Below are 24,489 nucleotides of genomic sequence, written 5' to 3' on the forward strand. Positions count from 1 at the left end.
TTATTATTATTAGTCCTCTATAGAAAGAAATTAAGACAGTGGAAACATTTTTATAAAATGACACTTTATTTCTGTGATTAACTATATAATAAGTGGTAAAGCCTTTGCCGTGGTAATCTCCTTACACCTTATTGCTTTGATAATAAAAGCTTTTTTATGGCAACAGAATAAAATTTTACTGTCCAGGCAGTTTAGACAAAATGAGATGTATTTTTGGAAGGATAAAGGACACATCTGAAACATGTGAGGTCAGCATGGGTTTTGTGTGAGCTCAGTTGGGGTAAGACTGTTTGTTGTATCTTAAGTCTGGTGCCCTCCTGAGGACTTTACCACGCCATCGAGAGGACTTTTAGTAGTCAGTGAAAAGCCAATTAAAGATTTCTGTATTTCTGTCAAGTACAGAGGATCGCTGTTAAAAAGCAAAAATGTTCAAAACCTAGAATTGCAGACAATTAATGGGGGAAAGTACAAATTTCAACAATTTATCACCACTTGCATTTGCAAACAGAATCATCAACTACCCATTTTTGATTCTGAGCCAAACCCTGGGCAGTTTGGTGAAAACTGTCATACTTTTATTCATAAGTTTATATCTCAAATGATTAGATTCCATCAGTGACAAAAATTATATAAATTTTTGCATAAACATGATTTATGTGCTAGCACTAAGATATACCAATTAAGAAATTTCATTGGTATGCCACAGAAAAATGAATATGTTTTCTTCCCTTTCATTCGTCACTATCAAACAATTTTCGTCAAGCAACCCAAAAGATCATGAGTTGATCATAAGTTTCTAAGATTATAAAGTTGAACAAAAGTTTTTAAAAACTCAGAGCTTCCTTGAAGAAGTGACGATTAAGAGATCTGAAGGAGTACTCGAAAGTTAATGAGATGAAGAAAGGCAGGGCTGGGGAGGAGAGTTGTCTTCCAGCAGAGAGAAGGGCATGTGCCAAGGCCCTGTGGTGAGGAGAGAGCAGAGTTCATGCCCTCCGGGCCATTGTGAAACTTAAACAAGATCATCCAGTAAGGCACTGGTGATCTGCGTAATGTGCCTGGCACACAGTAAGCACTCAGGATGTATTAGCTATGATCTGTTCTCATTTTGAGGCAATTTAAGGCTGATACCTGTTCACATAAGTTTACCTCAAAAGCAAGCATGTGACCTTTCTGCTTCCCCTGTGGGAATGTGGTCCATGACACTGTTTGATTTTTCTGTGACCATCAACTCTCTGAGGTCACTCCTCTCAAAGGCCCATCCTCCCGCCCTCCACATCTGGTAACACTGTACCGGGGTTTTGCCCAGCACCCTCTGTCTTTATCCAGCTTGCAGTGTTGTTTTTCATCAGGCAGCACTTCAGTGTATTTCTCAGTCCTAGTACCTCTAAGAAGATTCAATAGGACTTGTGAATGCCACAGATGAAATTTCCTCACGAAGCTGGATATGACACCAAGCCTTGTGGACATTTGGAAGGTTTTAGACGCAGTGTTTTCTCTTGGCCCCTTCTTTTGATCTGGTGCTTAGCTTGATGTGATGCTGGCTCCTCGCTGTCTGACAGCCTGCCAGAGGACAGGCTGGCCTTTACTACCTCATCCTCTGCATCCACTTCCCACAGCTACTCTTCCCTTCCATACGCCTGCCTCCTTGAAAGCAAAATCCAAGGAAATCCTCAGGTGCACCTTTTTTGAGACTCTTGAGGGAGGTTCAGGAGGAGCTGTCTCAGGCTGGCACCTGATTCTGGTTTGCATTCAGATCGTCAGTTCAGAGCAGGGTCCTGACTCGGCAGAGATTCTTTGGCTTACCTTTATGCACATGAGTTTTGAAAGCAGTCACACATAGCAATGCTTGCATTACTAAGACACTTGAAGACAATGTTTTGTTGAAATACCCAGAAGAATAGAAGAATGGTTTGATGCCAACTCCACCATCTTTTGCACATCCTCAAGTGGGCATTAATCTGATTAACAACTTATTGTATATAACACTCATTCCTCCTGTTGCTAGCCCAGAAGGTCTGAACTAACCATTGTATGAATATTGTGCTTTGTGTAACATGCGTTAGACTTGGGAATATGCATTAGACCCCCAGCTGTCCATCTTATAAACTCTCTGGGCACGTAACTGTGTTAACAAATTTAATCAACAAAAAATTAGCATGATCTTGTGGCTGGCAAAGAAATTAGCAAAGGCCACATCCTATACCGTTCTCCCCATCCAACACACACATAGGCTGCAGGGTTCCCAGCCTCCAGGTCTGTGGCCTTGTTTGCGGACTGATAGAGTGGAGGGACTGTGTGAGACTGTCCTGGCACTCTCAGCTCCCCTTCCCCCAAACACACACCCTGGAAGTCTCAAGACACCCGATCTTATATCACGTGCATGTATTTCCTTTAGTTGTATACTTTGCATGCTCAAAACTTAGAGACTTTAATTAGAAGACTTCTGGTTGGCTAAGGGTGGAGGAACCCAAATTTCTTCTTCTTGCCATTATCATTTTCTTCCCTGTTCTGTTTTTCACTATTTCCTCAGAAAATTTCAGGAGGTGTTCTCACCTTCTTCCTCTCAACTCTCCCCAAAAGAATGAGGCTCCCCAAGGATGGTATGAATTTTTTTTAAACTACAGCTGTATTCCCGGCACCCTTATCTTTGCCTGGCACATGGCAGGCACTCAGCAAATATTTGTCCGATGCATGAATATTTTGTCAGTTTCCCCCTATTTCTCGTTCCCTCTGTGGCATATGCCTGGACAGCTGTCCCAAACCCGTGGAACCCTGTTTCACACAACTGGGAACAGGGTAGAGCACAACTTAGCCTGAAATCTCTCGTGACCTGTAACCCATAAGTAGCTGGAGTCTCCCAGCCGCTTAAGAAGTTGTCCTGGACCCCTGTTCCATGTCCTGTGGAAGTTGAAAGCACGCTCTCAGATTCGTGCCAGTTCTGGGGTTGGGGTAGGACTTACCAGTCTCTCACTCTCTCTGCCTTCAGGCCGTTGCCTCCTCCCATCTGTTCAGCCTTGCATTGACGAAAGACCTCACCGCTTCCTCAGTGTCTGTGTGTGTGCCTGCATACATTCACACCAATCACACCAGGCAGCGTACACCTTACATTAACATATGAGGCCTTCTGGCTCCTGGCAGTGCTTTTGCCCACCCTCCGCACCACTGGGGGTGATTTCTCCCAGGATGTTCACCCAGCACCGCTCCCAGCCTCCTTGTTGACTCCTCTCTTCTCTCCCCTCTTTCTATAGGGGATAAAAATTTGAAACATTTTTTCAGGCAGTGTAGCTTACCCATACTGTTGTAATTTGGGCTCCTGACCCCATATCTCTAGGTTCTAACCTTATATCTTCAACAGCTTATCCATTAGCCTTGTTTTCCTAAACAAGATGGAACTGCCCCTCTCAGAGGATTGTTAAAAACAAAAACAAAAATCACTTGGCCTCTATTGTGGCTGCATTTGTGAATTTGACAAAGCCGAATATACCTTCTAATCACAGGGACACGAGCCTATTGGCCTAACCCAAATTTTATATAATTAACAAATATATGCTGGTTTATGAATAGATGATCTCTGGATAGAAATGCAAGAAGCTGCTAACAGTGAATAACTTAAGGGAGAGAAAGTAACCTAGGTTGGAACAGAGATGGGATAAAGACTTCCTTCTCACCACCTTCTCTGTATCATGTATTTCCTATATTAAAACACATTGACATCATACCTATCTAATGTCAATAAATAAGGTACAGGTAACCTGATATGCTGGTTACACCAAAGTGATCATATCCAGTGACCTTAAGCCACATGTGTCATAGGGATAACTGACGTGTAAGCTTGATGGATTTGGCTTAGAGCCCAGTTCTGGAAAATTTGACTTTCGCTGTACACATCAGTTCTTTCCATTAGGATTTCCTGGTTGGAAAGAGCTGAGCTCCTCAGCACACAGTCCTTACACTTCAAGTATTTAGGTTACATCATCTGGTTCAGGAGTCCCAAAACTCCTATGGATATATCCCAGGAACCAATTCTTACCTTGACAAAAATATAAAATAGTCCTTTTAAGAAATGAATTTAAATTTTAAATTTTAACAGTACATCTAATGGAGGAAAAAAATAGTACATCTGATGGAACAGTTTGAGTAGTAATAAGGATAATAACTACAGTGTATTTAAGTGCATTAAATATATGAGTTCATAATTGAACTGTACAAACAAGCGAAAAAATTCCATTGGTTACTTTTAGAGGATACTAAGGAACCAGCCATCATTTTGAAACCTGATAAATAAAAAGAGAGAACCAAACACTTATCCTGCCTTATGTATACAAACTGTACTGCATAATAACCCAGATAGTTTATAAGGAAAGGTTTCTCTTTATGGAAGATGTCCAGTAAATAAATGAAGGAGTGATAGAATATGAATACCCCCATATTTTAAACCCTATTGATCTAGGAGATGATCATCAGTGGCTGCTAATATCAAAAATAGAGATGTCCTTTGTATTTCCTATAAATTTGTTATGAGATGTAGAAATTCAAATATATTGAGATTTGATTCTTTACAGGAAGAATATTTATAAGTGTGTTGTATCATTGTGTGTCTGCTGATAGAACTATATAACATATGTGTTCCTCCTGAAATAAAAAACAGATCTGAATCTAATCAAATTTTTATATCTCATAACAAATTTATAGGAAGTAAAAAGAATGAGTTATATAATACCATGGAGATGCAGTCAGCAAAACTCAGACCTGGTTTCTTCAACAAGTGATTGCAAAAGAGAGATGGGAGAGAACCGATAGATTAAAACAGATTTAAGAGACAATCAACCAACTGCAGCAAACAGGCCTTCTTTAGATCCTGGTTTAAACAAACTGTTTTTAAAAAAATGCATCGGACAGTGGGGGAAATTGGAATATTGAGTAGATATCTGTTAACATTAAATTATTGATAAGATTTTAGATATTAAAGTAAAACTATACTTATAGTCCCCCAAAGTCCTCATCTTTTAGATATATATTGAAATATTTATGGTTGAAGCAAAAGTAAAAAAAAAAAGGAAATCTGACATCTATGCTGATATAGACATTAAAATCTATGAAAGGGTATATTAAGGATTGCTGATAATGTGTTGCTTCTGGGAGGGGACCTCGGAGTCAGGATGGGAGTGAATAGAACTTTCAGAGAGATAATTACTTTATGCAGGTAATACCTTTTCAGAAAACTAACCAAAACATAAATATAATAGAAAAAGTTAATTAGAAGATGCTTGGAATGTTTATTTGGGAGAATGAGAAGCTGTAGACTCATAGTATAGAGCATGTGGATGGATTGACTCAAACTTTATTTCTCAAAGTTGATCCCAGGACCGTCTGCATCAAACTTAAGCCCTCTTTCCTCCTTCCAGCTCAAAATGTGGGCGAGTGAAGCATAGAGACTTTTGAGAACTACAGGCCTTATAACCTAGTGCCAGCTTTTCAAATATTTATTACATTGTTTTGGAACTTTGAAATTCATAGGGCAAAAATAATCCCAAATTTAAATTCAAAACAGTGCAATTCTGAAAGTCTGAAAAGACTTTTTTTTTAGATTTGCTGACAATGATTTAATCAGCAGATGTCACTATGTAATGCTTAGGAGCATCCCTTCCACGTTGCCTCAGTTTTGGAAAAGCAGAGTGTGCTGCTGGCATTGTAGCACAGAAATATTTATGGTAATTTCGTATTTTGTTTAATGAAAATAATCTTTCTTGTACTTCCAGTGCTTATTAAAAATTTGTCTTTGATTAAGCATTCTTTGCTTTTGTTTTGTTTTTTTTTTCCCCCAGCATCATTGACAAAGAAGTCTCATTAATGGCAGAAATGGACAAAGTTAAAGAAGAAGCCAGTAAGTAGACACCTGGTTGTTTGATTTGGAGCCTCCCAAACAAAAGCAATCTGTAGGCCAGACGGACGGTGATATGGATTCTGAGTGGGGTCCTAAAATTAACACTGAAATCCTGGCTCATGAGGTCTGTAACCGTAGGCAAGTTACTTCCCCTCTGGAAACCTCAGTAACCTCATGTGGCAAAAGGATAGAATATTAGCACCAACTGAGCACAGGGCAGAAGAGGCACTCAGCAAATAATAGGTACCAGTTGAGTTATTTGAAGTCCAGAGAGACTTTTGTGCACATTAAGAACTACTTACAGTTAGTGGGGTTTAAAATGACATTGAATTTAGTATTACATTTGAAACATAACTTTTGAGCCTTCACAGCTTCCAAATCTTGTTATACTACTTAGACATTCCTTTTCACTTGGTCTTTTTAGGTTCAGCTAACTCTAGTTCAACCCAATAAATTCTCTTAAAAAATTAGTCCCATTTGAAATGTACTTAAATTTCTCTTAACATTTTGAATAACATTTATGAATTTAATATGTCTGATATATTTTTTTCAAGCAGTTCAGCTGAAATCCTTTACCTTTGACTGCACTGTCTTTCTTTTTACCAGAATGAATGATCAGACCAGCTTCTTTAGTCCTTTTATGTTTTCTTTGCCGGGCTGTTAGCCATAATTTAGTAGTCTCTTTATGGAAAATAGCTATTATTTTCATTACACAATTTTTCTAACTAATTTTAAACAAAATTTTAGAATCTAAAATAGAGCAGGTTTTATTAAATAAAATAAATGTGATCCAGGGGGTAAGCTGTGAAATATTTAGGTTGTTACACAATCCCTTTGATTGTGAAATTGTTTTATCCTTATGAAATTTATTGGTTTCATTAGTGAAAGCAGACTCCCACATGACAGAATTTTTTCTGTTTCTCAGGTGAAGCTTATTTTTTCAGTTTCATGTCCTATTGATAAAAACACTAAGAGCCAACAGAGACACAAACGTTTCTCTAGCACCAAAATAGAAAGTTACTAGCACATCACTTTTTAAGAGGTTAACAAAAGACCTCGGATTTCACATGCTCATTCTTTCTTCTTGGGACAATATTAGGTGCCAAGACCATTGGAATTTGGAGCATCTCTGGAGAGCATCTCCGTTTTTTTACAACTAATGCAATCAAAGAAACATTTATTGCTTGCTTCCTTATGTGCTAAGCACTGTTAGTGACTGGGATAAACAGAGAAAAGCAACCTATGGAACCTGCACTGGAGATTTCAGGCCAGCCGAAACGGCTAGCCTGAAATCAGAGTTTGCCTGACTTCAGTAATTGATGCTGCAGCTCCTAGTTGTAGAACTGCCCAGATTTCCTGGGAAGCCAGTTCACATGCATTGGAGGCAGGCAGACTGAATTCAGATTCAAATTCTACCCATTTACTGGCTGTGCGACCTTGAAATATTTTGTTAACTCCTCAATGTCTGTGGTTGCATATCAGAAAAGGGGGAAAAAGATTGTGGCTGTATCCAATAGTTACTGTAAAGGTAAAATGAGAAAATACACGTCAGACCTTTAGCACAGTGCATGATACAGTAAGTGTGCAAAAAGGGATAAGCTGTAATTAGTAAAGAGGTTAATGCAACCCCCTCAGATGACAGTCAGAAAATGGAGATCAGAGGGGTTATGCAGCACCTCTCAGTAACATGCCTGTGTCAACTATATGTCTTCTCCACAGACAGAAGGAAGCATTGAATTTCTCCCCACGAAGTACTGAACTGTCTTTACAACCACCATCTTGAGCTTATCTATGGTCTCATAAGTATTTTCCATTTCCTGCACATGATATAAACCATATTTCCTCAATCATAACATAAGCTCCTATATCCCTCATTGCACCTAACACAACACTGAGAAGACTGTAGATACTTCATAATATTTGTTAAACAAACTGTTGTAATTAATTCATAATCTGTAGGCTGTGGGATCCAATATTAGGGAACACTAATGTAATTACAAAAAGAGGAAGTATACTCTAGATGAACATGTTACTAATATTAAGTTATTTATTAATAATATTAATAGTTAGCATTTTTGAATGTATTAAACACTTCACATAGGTTATTTCATTTAGTTTCACAATAATCCTAAAGATGTGTATGATTATTGCATTTTACAGATGTAGAAACTAAGCTCATTGAAGTGCTGACTCTCACTTTGCCTGTGTACTCAGGGAATTTCAGGCTACATAGGCATGATTTTGGCAGGTCAAATTTACAAGAGATCTGGGAAGAAAACATTATATTAATAGGAACACAGATATATTACAAAAGTAAAATGCAAAATCACCAGAATTTTTAAGGAATAAAAAGGATTTCAAAGAATCTTTGTGCTTGAAGAACTACTTCTACCCCAGCTTCTGCCGCCACCAGGATTTCAAGTACACCCTCTGCTAAAGGAGTATTATTTGAGAAGCTCTAAAATCTTCCATGGTTCAAGCAATAAGAGCAAGCTTCCAATGTGTTCCAAAAACTTGAAGTTGAGAAAATGGATCTCAGCATACCGGATACTGTTTATAAAAGTACCTTAATAATACTAATCAAATCCTGAATGCAGTGAAAATCTAAAGCTGTATGGAACTGTCTCCCTCTACAGATTTAAGGAGGGATGGTGTTTTCAAAACATACTCGTTATTCTATTTTAAATTTTAGAATCAGCGAATCTTAGGATCTAATTCGGTTTTGTTTTTGCTTTTATTTCTGTGATTGATATTTTTGAGGTGAAAACGTTGCTCCTCCCCCAAAGAATATTGGCTTTAGATCTCAAGTTTTAAGGCTTTTTTATAATGAAAGGCTTTGAAATGTTAATGAGACTATATGTAAAACTCATCCAACACTTGCTGATGCAAAGTATTCATTTCCATGCACATTCGCATGGATGTAAACTCAGAATTTATTGGTGATCTTGCACCTGCATTCCTATTTTAGGGCCCACTTATATCTATTTCTAAAAAATCTTTTGTTTGGTGTGAATGCTCAAGTTCTACTTAATCAAAAAGAACAATTGTCCCTAATTGTCTCCAGTCCCACAAATGATTCATTAAAAGAAGTCTGCTCTGTTTAACTGCGTCGTCACTCGGAGTCTGCTGACCCCTTTACTTAGCTATTTGTCAAGTCTGGGCCTTCAGAATTGTTTTTTAATCTTTGCAAGAAGTACTTCGTTTCATCTTCTTACTCAAGAATCATTTTCTCATTCTTCAGACATGAGTCCTATCCATGGGTGGAATTATAATGGCACACAAATAAATAATCAAAGGCATGAGTCCTAGACATTCTTAAGTAGCCCCTATAGAAAAGGAATTTCTGTCCTTCTCTGCATATTCCTTTTAAGTGATGGGTCGATTCATTCAGTCAGTCATTTGTTCAGCAAACATATTGGGCACCCACTGTGTACCAGACTCTTGGAGTTGTGGACACAAGTAACTGCATGTGCAATCTCTGCTAAGACTTAAGTGCCTACAAGGGCCAGGCAGGTAACATTAATCAGCCAACCAGGGCAGGTAGAGACCGAGGCACGCTGAGCGCCATGCTCCATCTAAAAAGGGCAGCGAGTCCTTGGCTCTAGCCAGTTTTTGGCACATGGGAATGCTGGTCAACTATGGCCGGAAATTCCAATATTTTAAGAAAAGCCAAAAATTCGGCTTTCAAATGGAACCTCCTAATTTTCAAATGTGGGTAGTTTATATGAAAAATTAACCCGTAATGTGTGGACCAAACAAAACATACATATGTACTGTGTAACCAAAAGTGATAGTAGACCACTTTTTTGTGACCTCTGGTCTGAACGTATAACCTTGGACATCATTCATTAATACATCGTCTATGTTCAGATGAAAATTTCTTTCACTTCCATCATCGGGACAAGTTTTTCACTAGCTCTTCTTTACTCCTAAAGACTGCCAGGCGCGCATCAGCCTCTGCCCAGCTACATGGTATTGAAAGCGGGAGGCACGGGAAGTCCCAATAAATAATCAAAGCATGATTAGAGTAGTTTGGTAGACGATAATGCTTTATGAGTTATACCTTACTTATTTTATTGACATCTCAACGTTGATGTCAGCATAAAAGGTAATGTTTCTCAGTCTGTCTGAAGAATGGTTTAGGGTTTGCAGGAACTCTTAACTTTTGATTGCTTCTGAACTTCTGAGATTTTTAAGGTAACTGTTTTTGACATTCATAAACTAAAAACTCTTACAGTGAGAAATCACACTGGCTCTGCATGAATGCTGTGAATCAGGTCTAATGAAGCAGTTGGCCTTTGTTCAGCCAGGATTGGAATGTGAATTCAAAGTGCACATCATCTTAGTTAGATGAACTTCTCTTATAACTCAAAATACTTGTCCAAAAGAAATGAAGGCACTTTATATATGGCTTGAATTAGAGAGCTACAAGTCTGTCTATTGAAAGATCAGACTTCATATTTAAATCTCACCCGATGGCTTTGTATTCATTGCTTTTGAACTCCATGGTCTTTGGGGAAACACACACACACACAAATTAACTTGTGAGCTACTACATCTACTTAAACCTTTAGTTCATCTGACAGATGTGTGAAATGTGGTGCCAGAGACCTCCCGGTGGCTTCTCTGCATGTGCAGATGCTAAAGGTGCACACGAGTACAGTTCAAAGGGGCTTTGACTCACCCTCGAAGTTTTCCATTGGGGATACTTATAACAGGACAATGGATACTCTGGTCTGGAACTTCTCTCTCATTGCAAAATGGAAACATATCTGCACAGTATCAAAAGAAGAGGCATTTTTTAGCACACAAAAAGCTAATGAAGTAAAACCTTTTTGTCATATTTCAGTAACACAGCTATGCCCTAAATGAGTGTGTGTTAAAGTTTGAAAGGTCTGGCGCTGTTAGAATTGAATAGTACAGCACGTAGAAGAATGGGTTTTTTTGCTTAATGGACTGCCTGCCTTTGCGATAGCATGCAGATAGGATTTTAATTAGTGTCTTGTTTTTTAGAGATAGCCGTTCTGAGTGATGCACAAACTTAAAAGTCCAAATTAAGTAAATGAGATCAGATGCCAGTGAGGAAAATGAAGAAGATTGTGGGTGTACAGTGAATCAGAAAGATCATGTTCGGTTTGGGGATTGGTTGGGTAAGGACATGCAAAAATGGATGGTTGGTAATGAGCACCAATAGCAAACCCACCTCAGTGACCAACTCAGAAAACATAGTCATGGTCCAATAAAGCAATCAGTCTGTGGAGGGAGAACTGGTTCCAAGAAATTAGGCCATTTAATATGTTTAAATCTCTGGCCCTAATGTGTTATTCCTTCTTATTCGGCAGTGGAAATCTTGACTGCTCGTCAGAAGAAAGCAGAAGAACTAAAGAGACTTACCGATCTAGCCAGTCAGATGGCAGAGATGCAACTGGCCGAACTCAGGGCAGAAATTAAGGTCAGTTCTAAAATATCACAGCCTGAACCCAGAGACCTGATTCCCATTGTGATTGTGTTGCACCCATAGAATACTGCTCGCTAAGGATCTAATACCATACACCCAGCTCTCTTTCACAAGGTCGAAATGGAGAACAGAAGGATGAAGAGCCATCTAATCACTATATTTAAGTATACGATGCTTTGAAGGGATATATTAATTCAGAGGAGAGATACAAGCTATTTTCTTAGTCAGTGGAGATTGACCTACATAAAATGTGTTCAACCATGAATTATAGCTGGGATGGGGGATATTATTTTCACCATGTGTAATTTATGTGTATGTATATAAACACACATATGAACATACACTAAATATGAACTTAGTATAACAGTAAGGATTCTAAAGTATGCACAATACGTGGAGACTTTTTTCCTGTATCATCCTGGTCTAGCTTTGTTGCCCTTTTATTAAGAGTATCACCCACAAGTATGTATTTATTAGATTTCTTCAGTTGCAAGCAACAGAAACTGACCCTGGCTAACCTCAAGAACAAGGGGAATTTGAAAGACTATTGAGTGTAGCTCACCAAAGCAAAGTGTGATGATCCGCAGACTCTGGACGTTGAGGCAGAAACCTGGGCAGTCACCGGGTAACGTAGGCAGCAGTAATTACCAGACACTCGTCAGGGCACCAGCAGAGTGAGTGACCTCCAGGTGTCATCGGCCTTTGTGCTGCCCCACTTGATTCAAATCCCAAAGAGAGATTCTGACTGGCCTCCACTTGGGTCACATCCACCATTTAGCCGAGACTGGTCTTGATTGACAGACCCACCAAGACTGTGGATCTTTGAAACTGCACTGTGGTACAGTTATCATAAGGAGAAAGGGTTACCAGAATGGCAAAAACAAGTATCTACAACAAAATAGGAATTTACGATTTATAAATTTCCCTTTATTCTCCTCTTCTTCCCCAGTATACTAAACACATGCACTCGTATACACGCACTCTAGCTTCTGACCCACTTTTTGGGAACTAGAGTATTTTGCAGACACGTTGCAGGCTTTATAAGTAGGATTATCTGCTCATATGAACATAAGCTGGTTGGGTATGATATAAACTGGCAAGTGACTTTTCAGTCCCCTGCATTTTGGTTAGGCAGATAAGCACCTCCCTGAGCGTCCTACAAGCTCTAGAGGTCTTTTCTTTCTTCCCTTCTCTTCCGGCCTTTGTTGCCTGTCATCTAATCAATTGCCATGGCCTCCTAATTGGCCTTTCTGCCTCTACTGTCTCCTTCCAACCTGGTCATCCACCCTAAGACCAAAGTCATACCCTCAGAGCAGATCTGATCTTCCCATATGACCTACCCTTTCCCTCAGAATGAAATCCACAACTGGACTGCAGTATATATATTCCAACTTCTGCCTCCCCCTTATTAGAATGTCAAGTGAAGAATATGAAGTTGCAACCTTCCTGGTCTGTTGAAATCTTCGAAGTTTCATTTCTGCCTATCAAAATCCCACTCAGCATAAAATAGTTAAAGCACAGACTATGGGGTGAAATAGTCCAGACCCTGCAACCTTGGATAAATTATGTTCTTAGAACCTCTATTCCCCCTCTGTAAAATAGAAGTAATAATAGTACTGACTTCATCATACTGTGATCAGATGAAAATGAGATTTTCCGTTAAGAATTTGGCCCATGTCTGGTAAGAGTTCAACAACTTTTTTAATGTTCCAGCTCAAATGCTTCCTCTTATATAACTTCTCATTCTCCTCAATAGGAAATAATTACCTCCTCTTTTATATTCTTAAAGCACCTACCACATTCTACCCTATATTATATTTAGTGGTATCTGTTTCCCTTGCCATGTGGTCAACTCTCTGGTAAAGTCAAGGAGGGACTGAATCACAGTTATTTCTGTATTTCTCACTCTGTCTACACACAGATCTTAATGTTAAATGAATTGAAAAATAATCTTCCCTCTTCCTTTAATAGCACTTGGACTTCTACCATTCAAGATAATGTTTTCTAATTACTAAAGGCTGTTTGGACTTCCTGGTTCCTTATTAAACTAGAGACAGATGTCTAGGGAAGGATGACATGTTTTCTCTTGAGGAGTAAAACCATTGGCCAAATTAGGAAGACTGCCCAAATGCAACCCAAAACCATGAAACAGGACATGAAATGCTAGAAGGAGGGCAAGGGGTGCTAAAAAACTAAATAGATGAGTGCAGACACACATTTTGCCTGTATCGCAGTTTCGTCCAAGCCCAGGCAGGGGAAAGACAGGACTCACACATGCTCCTAGAACAAGAAGGCAGTCATGCTCCAGGCAGGCCAGAGCCGAGCCTGATTCAGAGGTTGCTCACAGCGGCAGAGCTGGCATGATTCCTCCCTGGTTAACCCCATCCGTGGTAGCAGAAGGGCAGAGTGAATGCATCTGCAGTGTGCCTCAGTCATTTCTGTCACTGGAACTCCTGGCTTGCTTCTCTTTCCTCCAGCACTTTGTCAGCGAGCGTAAATATGATGAAGAGCTCGGGAAAGCTGCCCGATTCTCCTGTGACATTGAACAGCTCAAGGCCCAAATCATGCTCTGCGGAGAAAGTGAGTTTTGCATACTTGCTAAATAATTCTGTGTGAGTAAAGCCTGGTGCTGTTTGGAGTTGACGTTGGAAATGTCAGGTGTGCGGCCCCCCGGGGGTGCTAATGTGAGGTCTGAAGCGCTTTAACGATCTAAGGTCATGACACAAGTCACTAGAAATGTCACAGTTTGAACTTAGAGTCTTCAAATGCCACTACCCGTCAGTAAAGCCCTGGGATTTATTAAGCAGAACAAAACAGGTCAACTAGTTTATACCTTTTGCAAACTTTTCCTAAGCACTGCCAGATAAGCTGCCTCTCTCATATCAAATACCCTGGCTCTACAGAGACCTGTTACTCTGAGAGTGAGTCTTCCTAATAAGTCTGGGAACAATCGGCTACTGTCGTGAAGAGCCCAGCTGTTGTGTGTGTGCCGCGCAGCGGTGCCCTGGGCCTCTCCCTCCGTTCTGTGCTGAGTGAAGTCTGCAGATAATGAAAGATTTCACTTCAGCCATTAGCTTCATCTTGTTCACTATTAAGCCTTAATTAGAGCGGCTAATGTGCAACGAAATTGGCTGGTACGTTTTTTCCCTACTGCAGCCCACCCACCAGGGGAGGCGGCAATGAGCGCTAAAGTGGCTTTAAGGATGGCCACAAGGAGAGAAAGAAGGACTAGTGAGGACATGGGATATCCACGCCTCATAGTCAGCTGAAAAATTGAGATTTGGCTGCACTTTTTTTTTCAAAGTGGAAATTGCTTTTTTTCTGGGTATAAAAGATATCAGCTTGATCTAAAAGTTACAGAACTATATTAAATAGAACACAGCATTACTTTTGTGCACCCTTCACACTTTTTATGCACATAAAGTCTACTGTGTAAATAATATATTACATATATAATTATACTACGTATTATAATTTGCTATACTATGCTACACACATACAGTAATGTTATTTGCTTTTAATTCACAATACATGGTTGACATTTTTCCACATCAATATATTTAATCCGTAATTTATTTAAATAAAATGTATGTAACTGGTCTTCTCATTGTGGACATTCAGGTTGCTTCCAGTTTTCACCATTGAAATAACACTGCTGTGAACATCCCTGTTCATCTATCTTCGCCAGTTATCTTTCTCACTGCATTTCTTTTAAATTATCTTCTTTTTTTCTATATGCTCCCTCCCGTATGAAAAAAAAAATCTTTATCCATCGGCTATTCTCCACCCCCAGCTTTTGCCCTATCTCTTAAAAGGCTACCAGTCTGGTTCACGGTGGCAAATTTAACTGTCCATCCTAGTTCCTGTCTCAGCCTGATGATGCGCGAGGCCAGGATGCCAGGCAGCTCTGTCACCAATCTGAGGGGTGGGTGGTGCAGCCTCACCTGCTTTCCTCCAGAGCGCTTCCAGTGACATCTAGAGGAAGGAACCATCCGTTACCAAATTCCAAGTGTCCACATGTTAGCCTGACATGCCGGCGGCAACAGTCCTCTAAAGGCCCTTCTCAGCTTTGTTAAGAGCACATTGAGAGTCCGCAGCTACTGAACCAGCAGTGTGGCCTCTGAGCTGTAGGGAGTAATGACCCCTATGAACCTGAAATCCCCTGGGATGTTTGCACAACCCTCAATGTTCCATCACACTCACCTGTAAAACGAAAGGACTCGAGATCCATCCCTTTCCTTTCCATGTCTAATGTTCTCTGATCCCCATGATTCACTTCTAATCTTCTGGAAGAACCCTAGGATTAAGTCCGATCGAACACAGGTGGCAGGGAAAATTGCTTTTAAAAATTGGTGACAATTTTAAGATTCAAAGGTCTTGCTCTCCAGCCTGGCAGTCAAATTCTGGTGACCTGTGAGATGGAGTCATGACTTTATCCTTGAATTGATTCTCTCCAGCCCCAATTTAGCAAAATCACATAGAAATCATCCCCTCAGTAACCGCCCCTTTCAAAACCAGCGGGAGCAGTGATAATAAACACTGAACAGACCTGCCTGAGCCCTGCAGAGACCAGTCTGGTTAGCCTACACTGACATTAGCGTTGGAATTAGTGCAGATCTGCAGTGGGGCTGTAGAAAATGAGTTTGATAAAAAGCCAGGTAATATAGCTCTAATGGAATACAAAACAGGCTGCTTTAGGGCATCTTTGGGGCTGCCAGGCCTGGCCCTCTGGTCAGGGGATTTGCACAACTCAGGGTGATAAAATTCCTGACACTCAACCACCTCATTCCCATACTCTGAAAACATCCTGGTTTTGATGGGCCAAGTATCCACGTAGCTCCCCGTCTTTCTGCCTCTCTGCAGTACTGAACTGTTCTAGGAATCTCACAAGACACAGAGTGCACATATGGACAGGACTGAGGGGGCCCTTCAAGATTTCATTATTCCACTTCCTTTGGTGGTTCTTGACCTAAGGAATAATATAAAAGTTGCTCAGATATGTCTTTTTTCCTACAAGCATCTCCCAACTTAAATGCTTATACTACAATCGCAGTTCAGTGATCCTCCCAGAAGAAATTTGGTTGTCTCCAAGCACCAAAGTGCCCTTTCAAATGACATCTTTCAAAAAAAAAAAAAAGAGAGAGAGAGAGACTTAATGTTTTTATGAAGCTCCTGCCAGTTTCCCCAGGAATGGGTTACCAAGGCAGCCAGGTTCATGGCACAACCCTTAACACATAGCACTTTCTTGTTGCAGTTACACATCCAAAGAACAACTATTCCTCAAGAACTCCCTGCAGCTCCCTGCTGCCACTGCTGAACGCTCATGCAGCAGCCTCTGGAAAACAGAGTAACTTTACCCGAAAATTATCCAATCACAACAAGCCCTCCTCTGAGGGCAAAGCAGCAAACCCCAAAATGGTGAGCAACCATCCCAGCACTGCAGACAGCTCCCACCAGGCCATGACACCTAACAAGCAGGTAAGCATCTCGGGCGGGGGGCGGGAGGCGCTCCCTGTCCTGCCTGCGGGGGTTTATGGGCCCTGCGCTTCACAGTAACCCCTCCTGGCCCCACCCCAGCCTTGGCCCTCCCTACAGAACGAGATCCTACAGAAGGAGATATAACTACCTAGAATCTGCACTCTTCCTTCTGGAAAGTGCTCCAAGTATTCAAGATCCTAGAACTCTATTCCCAAAGAGCTCGGTGCCCGCTCTCGAGGTCAGTTTAGACTACTTCCCTGCCTTGGTACTCTTGCCCTGAGCCCTAAATTATTAGGGGTGGGTCTGCCCTAAACCTATATCATCCAGTCACAGTGCACAAATTAAGATTTTATATATTTGTAACTCACAAAATTATATATTTTAATAATAGAAGTTTGGTTTTCAATAAAGGTCTGTGTTCATGTAACGACCTACTTGTGAATCTTGTCGGGAGACAGTATGTGAAGTGGAAATGGCTCCACCATTTTCTAAGTGTAGACCTTGGACAAGTCCCTTAAATTTACTTTCCTCATCTAAAAAAATAAAACAAATAATAGCAACTATCTAAAAGAATGATTGTGATAACTGGCTATCTGGCACACTGTAAGTACTCAATAAATGTTGGTTATTACTGACCTCAATAATATAATTGACCTCTTGGAGCTCAAAAATCTTTCCCTTGTACAGGACTAGAAAGGCGAACCCACTGCTTCCCTTCTACTCATCCTTTTATGTTCTTAGTTGCCACTTTATTGAAAGTGGCTGATTTTTTCAGTATGACGCTTCAAAATTCATTAGCTGAGAACTCAAAATGTTTAGAAAAAGAACTAATTCTCTCTGTGAAAATACATGTTACCCCTACATCCCACTCAGATCCACCTCATCCCTGTGTTTACCCAAGGTGATATTTCTGAACCATATTTGTTTTGAAATACAATAGAAAAACTGATTTAGGGAAGAAAAATTACAAATAGAATTTTACTTTTTTCCCTATGTGTAGAGAATTCATATATGTAGTCTATACAGAATGTCCCCCAGATTTTTATAGTAGAGAATCATTTCCACTATGCTCCTGCGTTACATTTTATTCTATTATATTTTAAGCATACTTGATGGATTTTATTTGGCCTGCTTCTTGAATTGTCTGTCTTATAGTTCTGTGACCTCCCTTTCAACATCAGTAATTTTCTTGGAGGTCCATTTACAAGATCGTTCACTCTCTTCTTTTAAGCCTGAGGGTTTAATCAGCTTGACCTCATTTGCATGTTTGTCATCTTCTGAGGGTGTTAAAGAGCTTGCCTGTGGCTTACCGATTTGATTTCCCTGATGTCTACTGATGTCATCTGTGGTTTATTGGCATCTAACACCTATCTCTCTTTTCCTTTTTTGGTAGAATGGGTCTTCCAGCCAAAGACGAAGATTTAATCCACAGTATCATAACAATAGGCTAAACGGGTCTGCCAAGCCACAGGGCAGTGGCAACGAAGCCGATCCGATGGCAAAGGGCAGCAACCGCCACGAACACAGAAGACAGCCACACAATGGCTTCCGTCCCAAAAACAAAGGAGGCCCCAAAAATCAAGAGGCCTCTTTGGGAACAAAGACCCCCGATGCCCCGGCCTATTCGGAAAAGCCCCGACGAAGGCAGCACGCCGCAGACAACTCGGAGGCCAGGCCTTTCCGGGGTAACGTCGCTAGGGTTTCACAGTGTAACCTCTGTCCCACGAGAATAGAAGTTTCCACAGATGCTGCGGTTCTCTCGGTCCCAGCCGTGACGTTGGTGGCCTGAGCGAGGAGAGAAAAAAGCAGTTGTCACTAAGTTTTGGTTCCCTGCCCGAGGTGCTGACCCAATTTGCTGCCAAAAGAGTCAATCAGAATAGACAAACCCTGTATGGTTGTGTCATTCTCTCTTAATCATTTTTACTAATTCTAATAATCAGCTCTAGCTTGCTTCATAACTTTCATGGCTTTGCTTGATCTGTTGATGCTTTTTCTCATCAAGACATTGCAGCAGTTTAGCCAGACAATATTTACTCATCTGTTAGGAAAATCAACACGTGGCTAAAGATCAGAGGCTCAGTAGCAACCTATGTTGTAGCAGTGATGTCAGTCCATTGATCGTCTTTAGAGAGTTAATGTTGAAAAAAAACAAAATCTTATTGATCAGACAAACATGATCTGCCGAAGACACATGCGCTTTTGTAGAATTTAACATCTGGTGTTTTTCTGAAAAAAATATATATACATATATTGCTTTATTTGAAACAAATTAAAATATGCTGCATTTGACATCTGGCTTGTGTCTTTCATCGATGCCCACTTTATTATTAAATGTACCGTGTAGTACCGTCAAGGAAACTTTAGAGACTAGAGATCGTGGCATAGAGAGAGCTCTGTACAATACTGTTTCTCTTGGGACAGTTATCCTTTCAGAAAAAATAATGCCTCGCAACGGCCCCTGCCAGTACATTCCACACATATAGATGGATATGCACCCTAGTCATCTTCGCTACTATTTGGCAGTTTGAAACCTTGGTTGCAAGCAACATAAACCTCAGCTCAGCCTAGCTGAAATAATAAAAATGTATTGGTTCAGTGACTGAAAAGTTCAGTATGAAAGTATGTCTTGGGTCCAATTTAATCAGAGCTTTCTCTTGATTATCTCAGCTCTCCCATCCTCCTTAGGCTGACATTATATGCAGAATGCATAGCAAATGGCCACCTGGCTCCTAAGTTTCAATTTCATCCTCCTTCTCTGTCCAGGAGAAAAGGAAGCTCTCCAGGAAGCATCCACATGAAGCGAGTGTCTTTTGTAGGAATCTCAGCAAAGGCCCAGATGGCTGGTAGGCTTGTCCCTAAACCAGTCATCAAAGTAAAGGAGGAAGCAGCAAATGAGATGTGCTAATTAGGATAGACTACTCAGCCCACCCCTGGACCTGGGGTGTGGCCAGCTCCCCAGAGGCACATGGCACTGTGCAGAGAAGGGCTACTGCTACCGTAGGAAGAGAGAGTGAGTTGTTACTGGCAGGCCCAAACCCCAACTAGCCCCAAGTCCATATCTTTGACTGCAGGGCAGCTCAGTTTGGACACTCTTCCCATCAAACTTCCATGTGTCCTACAGATTTGTTGGTCTCTTTCAAGTGCAGATGCTAATTTGATGAGACACTAACATTTTTTCTGGCAACCGAGGTTCAGTGGTTCTCTTCCACAGAGCAGCCCTGAGCAGCTGAGCCTGCTTGCCACTCAAGCATGCGTTTATTCTTTTGCCAAATGCAGGAGGATGTTTGCACTCTCTGTAGAGGGCTTTCTGAGGTCTCTGGGTGTACCCAGAGATTTAAGAGGAATTTTAAATGTTAAGTCACATTCCAGGAAGGAAGGAAGAGTTGTTCGTTCAAATAAGAAAGATAAACATTCAGGACTGCCATCTCCGTTTACTCCATCTGAGGCCCAGAATTTACATTTTACAAGACACAAGGACTTTGTACAAGTTTTGTGTATTAAGATTTGGCTCACCACTGGAAAATGTCAATTTACATGTGACATCTTTAAAGATGAGTCAAATAATTCCTACAACAGGAAAAGAAAGGTTTGCCAAGCCAGGAGTGCACCTGCCTTTGTCAGGGTTGGACCCAAACATTCTCAGCCTTGACTCCCTCGCTCTCAAGCTCAAACACATTCCTAAATACATAGCAAATATTCCCAGTTTAGTAAAAAGAAACAAAAAGAATGCTAAAAAGTATTTACAACTGATTATGTTTTTTCTTAGATTTTTGCCTTTCTTGTAGCCCCTGGGCATGTGAGCATTAGTAATTTGCGTTTCAAAACAGTAATTTCAGTATTTTGGTGCCAATGTCAAGCCATTGAAATACTACATTACTAAGTACTATTCATGGTTCTAGTGAAAGCATTGGTGTGATCCTACAGATCTGGGTCGAATTCCGCCATTCTTTTAAAATGTTTCAAACTCCTTTAGAAAAATCTACAGACTATGAGAACTCTAATCTTTCTACATAATGCACAATAGCCAGAATAGATTCACCTCTCTTGAACATTTCTCTAGTAGAGATTAAAACATATGAATCCCCATGAATCCGTATGAAGATGGAATAACTTCAAAACGCACCTATGTTGTACCACCAAGACCTCATTTGTGAAACTCAAACCTCCCTGTTGGGTTCCCAATTACATTCCGCATTTACATTTCATTTGAGAATCTCCACATATTCCAGCTCTGTCCTGTTGAGCCTCTCCTAGGGGGGCTGAATGCAGCAAGGTTCAGAAAGTTAAACACAAATCAGTACAAAATCCAGCTTCAACAAAGGCAGTAGCAGAATTTGGGGGAAGAAACCAGAAACGCACCATATCCAATTTAAAGCTCAGTTCGTGAGCAGTTCAATTTAGCTGGCATCGGAAAAAGATTCTAATTAAACATTGTTTGGGAAGCAACATCAAATGAGGTCAATGGGAAAAGCTGCCAGATCAAAAGTGACCTACAGATTTTTGCCAAAGATTTTTGAGAATTCTGATTCTGAAAGCTTAGGTTTGAGCCTCAGTCTTAATTTAACCATGAGAAGAGGGAATCCAGGGTCTGGACAGTTCTTTTCCTAGGACTACTGGGAGGAAAGGGGAATGGAAACAGCAACTAGACAGGGAGATGCCTGAATTCAACCCCACCTTTGACTAAGAGTTTCTTCCTTCCCTACATCCCTCCCTGCCTTTCTATATTACTGCATCCTATGCTGCTTGTTTAGAGTGCCCTCTTCTATCTAGCAATGGTAAGATTTTAATTTCTCAGCAGAGAGTCTAGTGACAGCATCCATGAAATATGTAATGGCACCTTTTTTTACCACACTTGCTTCAGAGGCCATACCTAAAATTCAGGCTCAGCTGGGCTAGGAGTCCAGACTATTCCCAGTTACCAAAAAATGAAGCGAAAGAGAGAGACCCGGTGACTTACTCCCAAATTTCCTAAGCAAACTATAATATAGCCAAAGATAATAAATAATAATAATAATAATAATAATAATTTAATCAACTAATACATTGCTCCAGAATTTCCCCGAAAGTACTGATCTATCCTAACTGCTCTAATTTGGTGAGAAAAAAATATATAGAGTTGCTAAGTCCCAGAGATTCTTTTGTTACTTTAGAATTTGAAGTACAAGTTTATACTATTACAAGGAATTTTGTTCACGCTTTTGCTTTTTCGAACAAACCTTTTTAAATCCCAAGGAAGGTTTTTGTTTGTTTGTTTTTTGTTGTGGGTTTTTTTTTTTGTTTTTTTTTGTTTTTTGGTCTATTATTAGTTTCGGAGAACATCATACTGAATCCTTGGAGGCAGATCAGCTGAAACCAGTGTTTAATTTCGTTACAGCAGCCCCCCAGGCAAAGGCACTCTGGTCTGGATCTAGTTGTGCTATCTGAGAAATGCAGTGTTGCTCTCATCACACAAGGTTCTTACAAATTATTTCTGGTGATTGATTTTCAGAAGCCCCCTTGTTTGTGAATTCTGCTTCTTCCCACAGCTCAGAAGAACTTTGGTGCTACCACTAAGTTTAAGTTTTACAGGAAAAATTGCCATACTATTTTCAGAGAATAAATAAAGGAAATGAGTTTATTGGCCTGAGAAAGTAGGTAGATTTCTGGGGGCGGAGAGGGGGGCGGATATTTCAGAACCATGACTGCAACAATAATCAAACAAAGAATTCCTACAGAAAATAAGTATAACAAATCTTCTTGTCAAACATAGAAAACTATCCTATTTTTAACTTCAGATACTTATGTTTGAATTATATTTACCTATTCCTAGTCTTTTGAGAGAACACACAGTTTCTGTAAATTACCATCATTATGTAGCAAGTCAGCCAATAATGTCATTACCCCTATGACAATGCCTGACACACAGGTACTCAATAACTACAAGAAAGAGAGAGCAGATATGAAAGAACGATCGACTCCAATATCTCTAGAAAACTCTGGAGTCTAAATGGCTTGTGCAAAATAATCCAGAGAAGATGGGAAGAGAGAGCAGAGCAGCTTAAGTACCAACACTGGCGGCAGACTGCCTGGCTTCACGTTCAGATCCCACGTCCTCTTGGCTCTCTAAACTTGGATGTGTTTCTAAGCATCTCATTACCTCGGTTTCTCCATGGGTATATGGGGCTAATAACCGTACCTCTTTGGAGGGGTTGTCATAAGAATTGAATAAATGTTTGCAAAGTACTTGGAATAATGCCTTGCACTTTGTATGGTTCGGGTTCTAGTCAGGAGTCAGTAACCAACCATGGAGTAATTTGAATGGGGAAGCTTATAAATTTATAAATTTATATGAGGAAGCTTTATCTATATATATAAATTGTTATATATATACATAAACTTTTATATAGGTGCAAACATATAAATTTGTATATATGTTTATATATATATATATGAAGTAATAATTAGTAATGGGATTAGCTACTAAAGAATACAGAAATAGCAGATACAGGGACAGTTGAGGCTGTACCTAGAGCTGAGACAGAATGCCCATGGAAGGAACAAATTTGAAAGAGCCTCCCCTGGCCCCACCCATGTACCCGAGGCTAAGATTCTAACCTTGTGGGAGAGGATGTGGCTGTGCCCCACTAGAGACCAAGAAGCTTCTGGTACACTGGGGAACCAGGGAGTTTCCCCCAGAGGAGCTAACTGACTAGCCAAGGCCGGGAATTCAGCTGAGGCACCAGCAAAACTCGCCAGGAAACTACCTGTAGGGGTGCTTTTGAATTATCTGGAAAGCCAGCTGGAGGACCCAAGGGACTGGAAGCTACTGCTGAAACTTGCTAGGGGCGAGGGCCTCTGGGGGTCCCATACCCCAACCAAGCACTGCAAGAGCGAGAACACAGAGACACGGACTGAACCAGGAAGAAGCCCCTTCTCTTCCTCCTGCAGTGTCCCTCCAGTGATAAAGCCAGCTGGCTATAGAGAAGTGCTTATAGGGTCCAGTTCCAGGATCACAAGCGGAGTGGAACCAAGAAGCAAAGAGATAACTAGCATTAGGAAGCACCAAGACTATTTGATAAATAAGAACTATAGAAGACTCTAAGTCCTATCTAGCTCTTCTCTGGGAATGCAGAGTGCCCCTATAAGACGCCTAACCTGGTGCTTAAGGGCCTGGGCTCGAGGAAGATGCATGCATGTGAATCTTGCCTTCTCCTTGTACTAGCTACTAAGCAGCTTACCAAGCACCTCTGTGCTTGTTTCCCCATCTTCAAATGAAGATGATGATAATACACCTACATAATAGAATTGATGTATTAAATAAAGGGCTTAGATGAGCACATCTTAGTTTTTATTAGGTATAAGCTTGGTCAGAAGAGCAAACGAAAAATGTTTCCAATGTTATACCGAAACCAGAAATGTAAGTGGGAGCTAATAGAATAGATTTTTTTATTGGCAGGCCTGAGACATCATTTCTTTGGTATCATCCTCCCCCTCAGTTCCCACGGCTCCACTCCTGCCTGTGATTGACAGCCCCAGTGTTCTCTTAGTCATCTACAGCCCCCAATTAGAAGAGGCAGTCATTTGCTCAAGTTAAATCAGCCAGTGGTTCTCAACTGAGGGTAACCGATTTGTGCCCACACCTCACTCCCAGGGGACACCTGGAAAAGTCTGGAGACATTTTGATTGTCAC

At 40.5% G+C, this 24,489-nt stretch overlaps 1 protein-coding gene across 2 annotated transcripts in view; it reads left to right on the top strand.

The window, feature by feature from the left end:
• SPATS2L (spermatogenesis associated serine rich 2 like) overlaps nt 1-19,109 on the top strand; it is a 149,046-nt gene extending 129,937 nt beyond the window's left edge. For both annotated transcript variants that reach the window (XM_006921328.3, XM_015596755.2), the window contains 5 exons: nt 5,826-5,884; nt 11,227-11,336; nt 13,820-13,922; nt 16,597-16,820; nt 18,214-19,109. In XM_006921328.3, coding sequence (XP_006921390.1) covers nt 5,826-5,884; nt 11,227-11,336; nt 13,820-13,922; nt 16,597-16,820; nt 18,214-18,609 — 892 coding nt within the window. In that variant the 3' untranslated portion in view covers nt 18,610-19,109. The remainder of the gene's footprint in view (nt 1-5,825; nt 5,885-11,226; nt 11,337-13,819; nt 13,923-16,596; nt 16,821-18,213) is intronic.
• The last annotated feature ends 5,380 nt before the right edge of the window (nt 19,110-24,489 follow it).

This window comes from Pteropus alecto, unplaced genomic scaffold (genome assembly GCF_000325575.1).
Source record: "Pteropus alecto unplaced genomic scaffold, ASM32557v1 scaffold3, whole genome shotgun sequence".
NCBI classification, from domain to species: domain Eukaryota; kingdom Metazoa; phylum Chordata; class Mammalia; order Chiroptera; family Pteropodidae; genus Pteropus; species Pteropus alecto.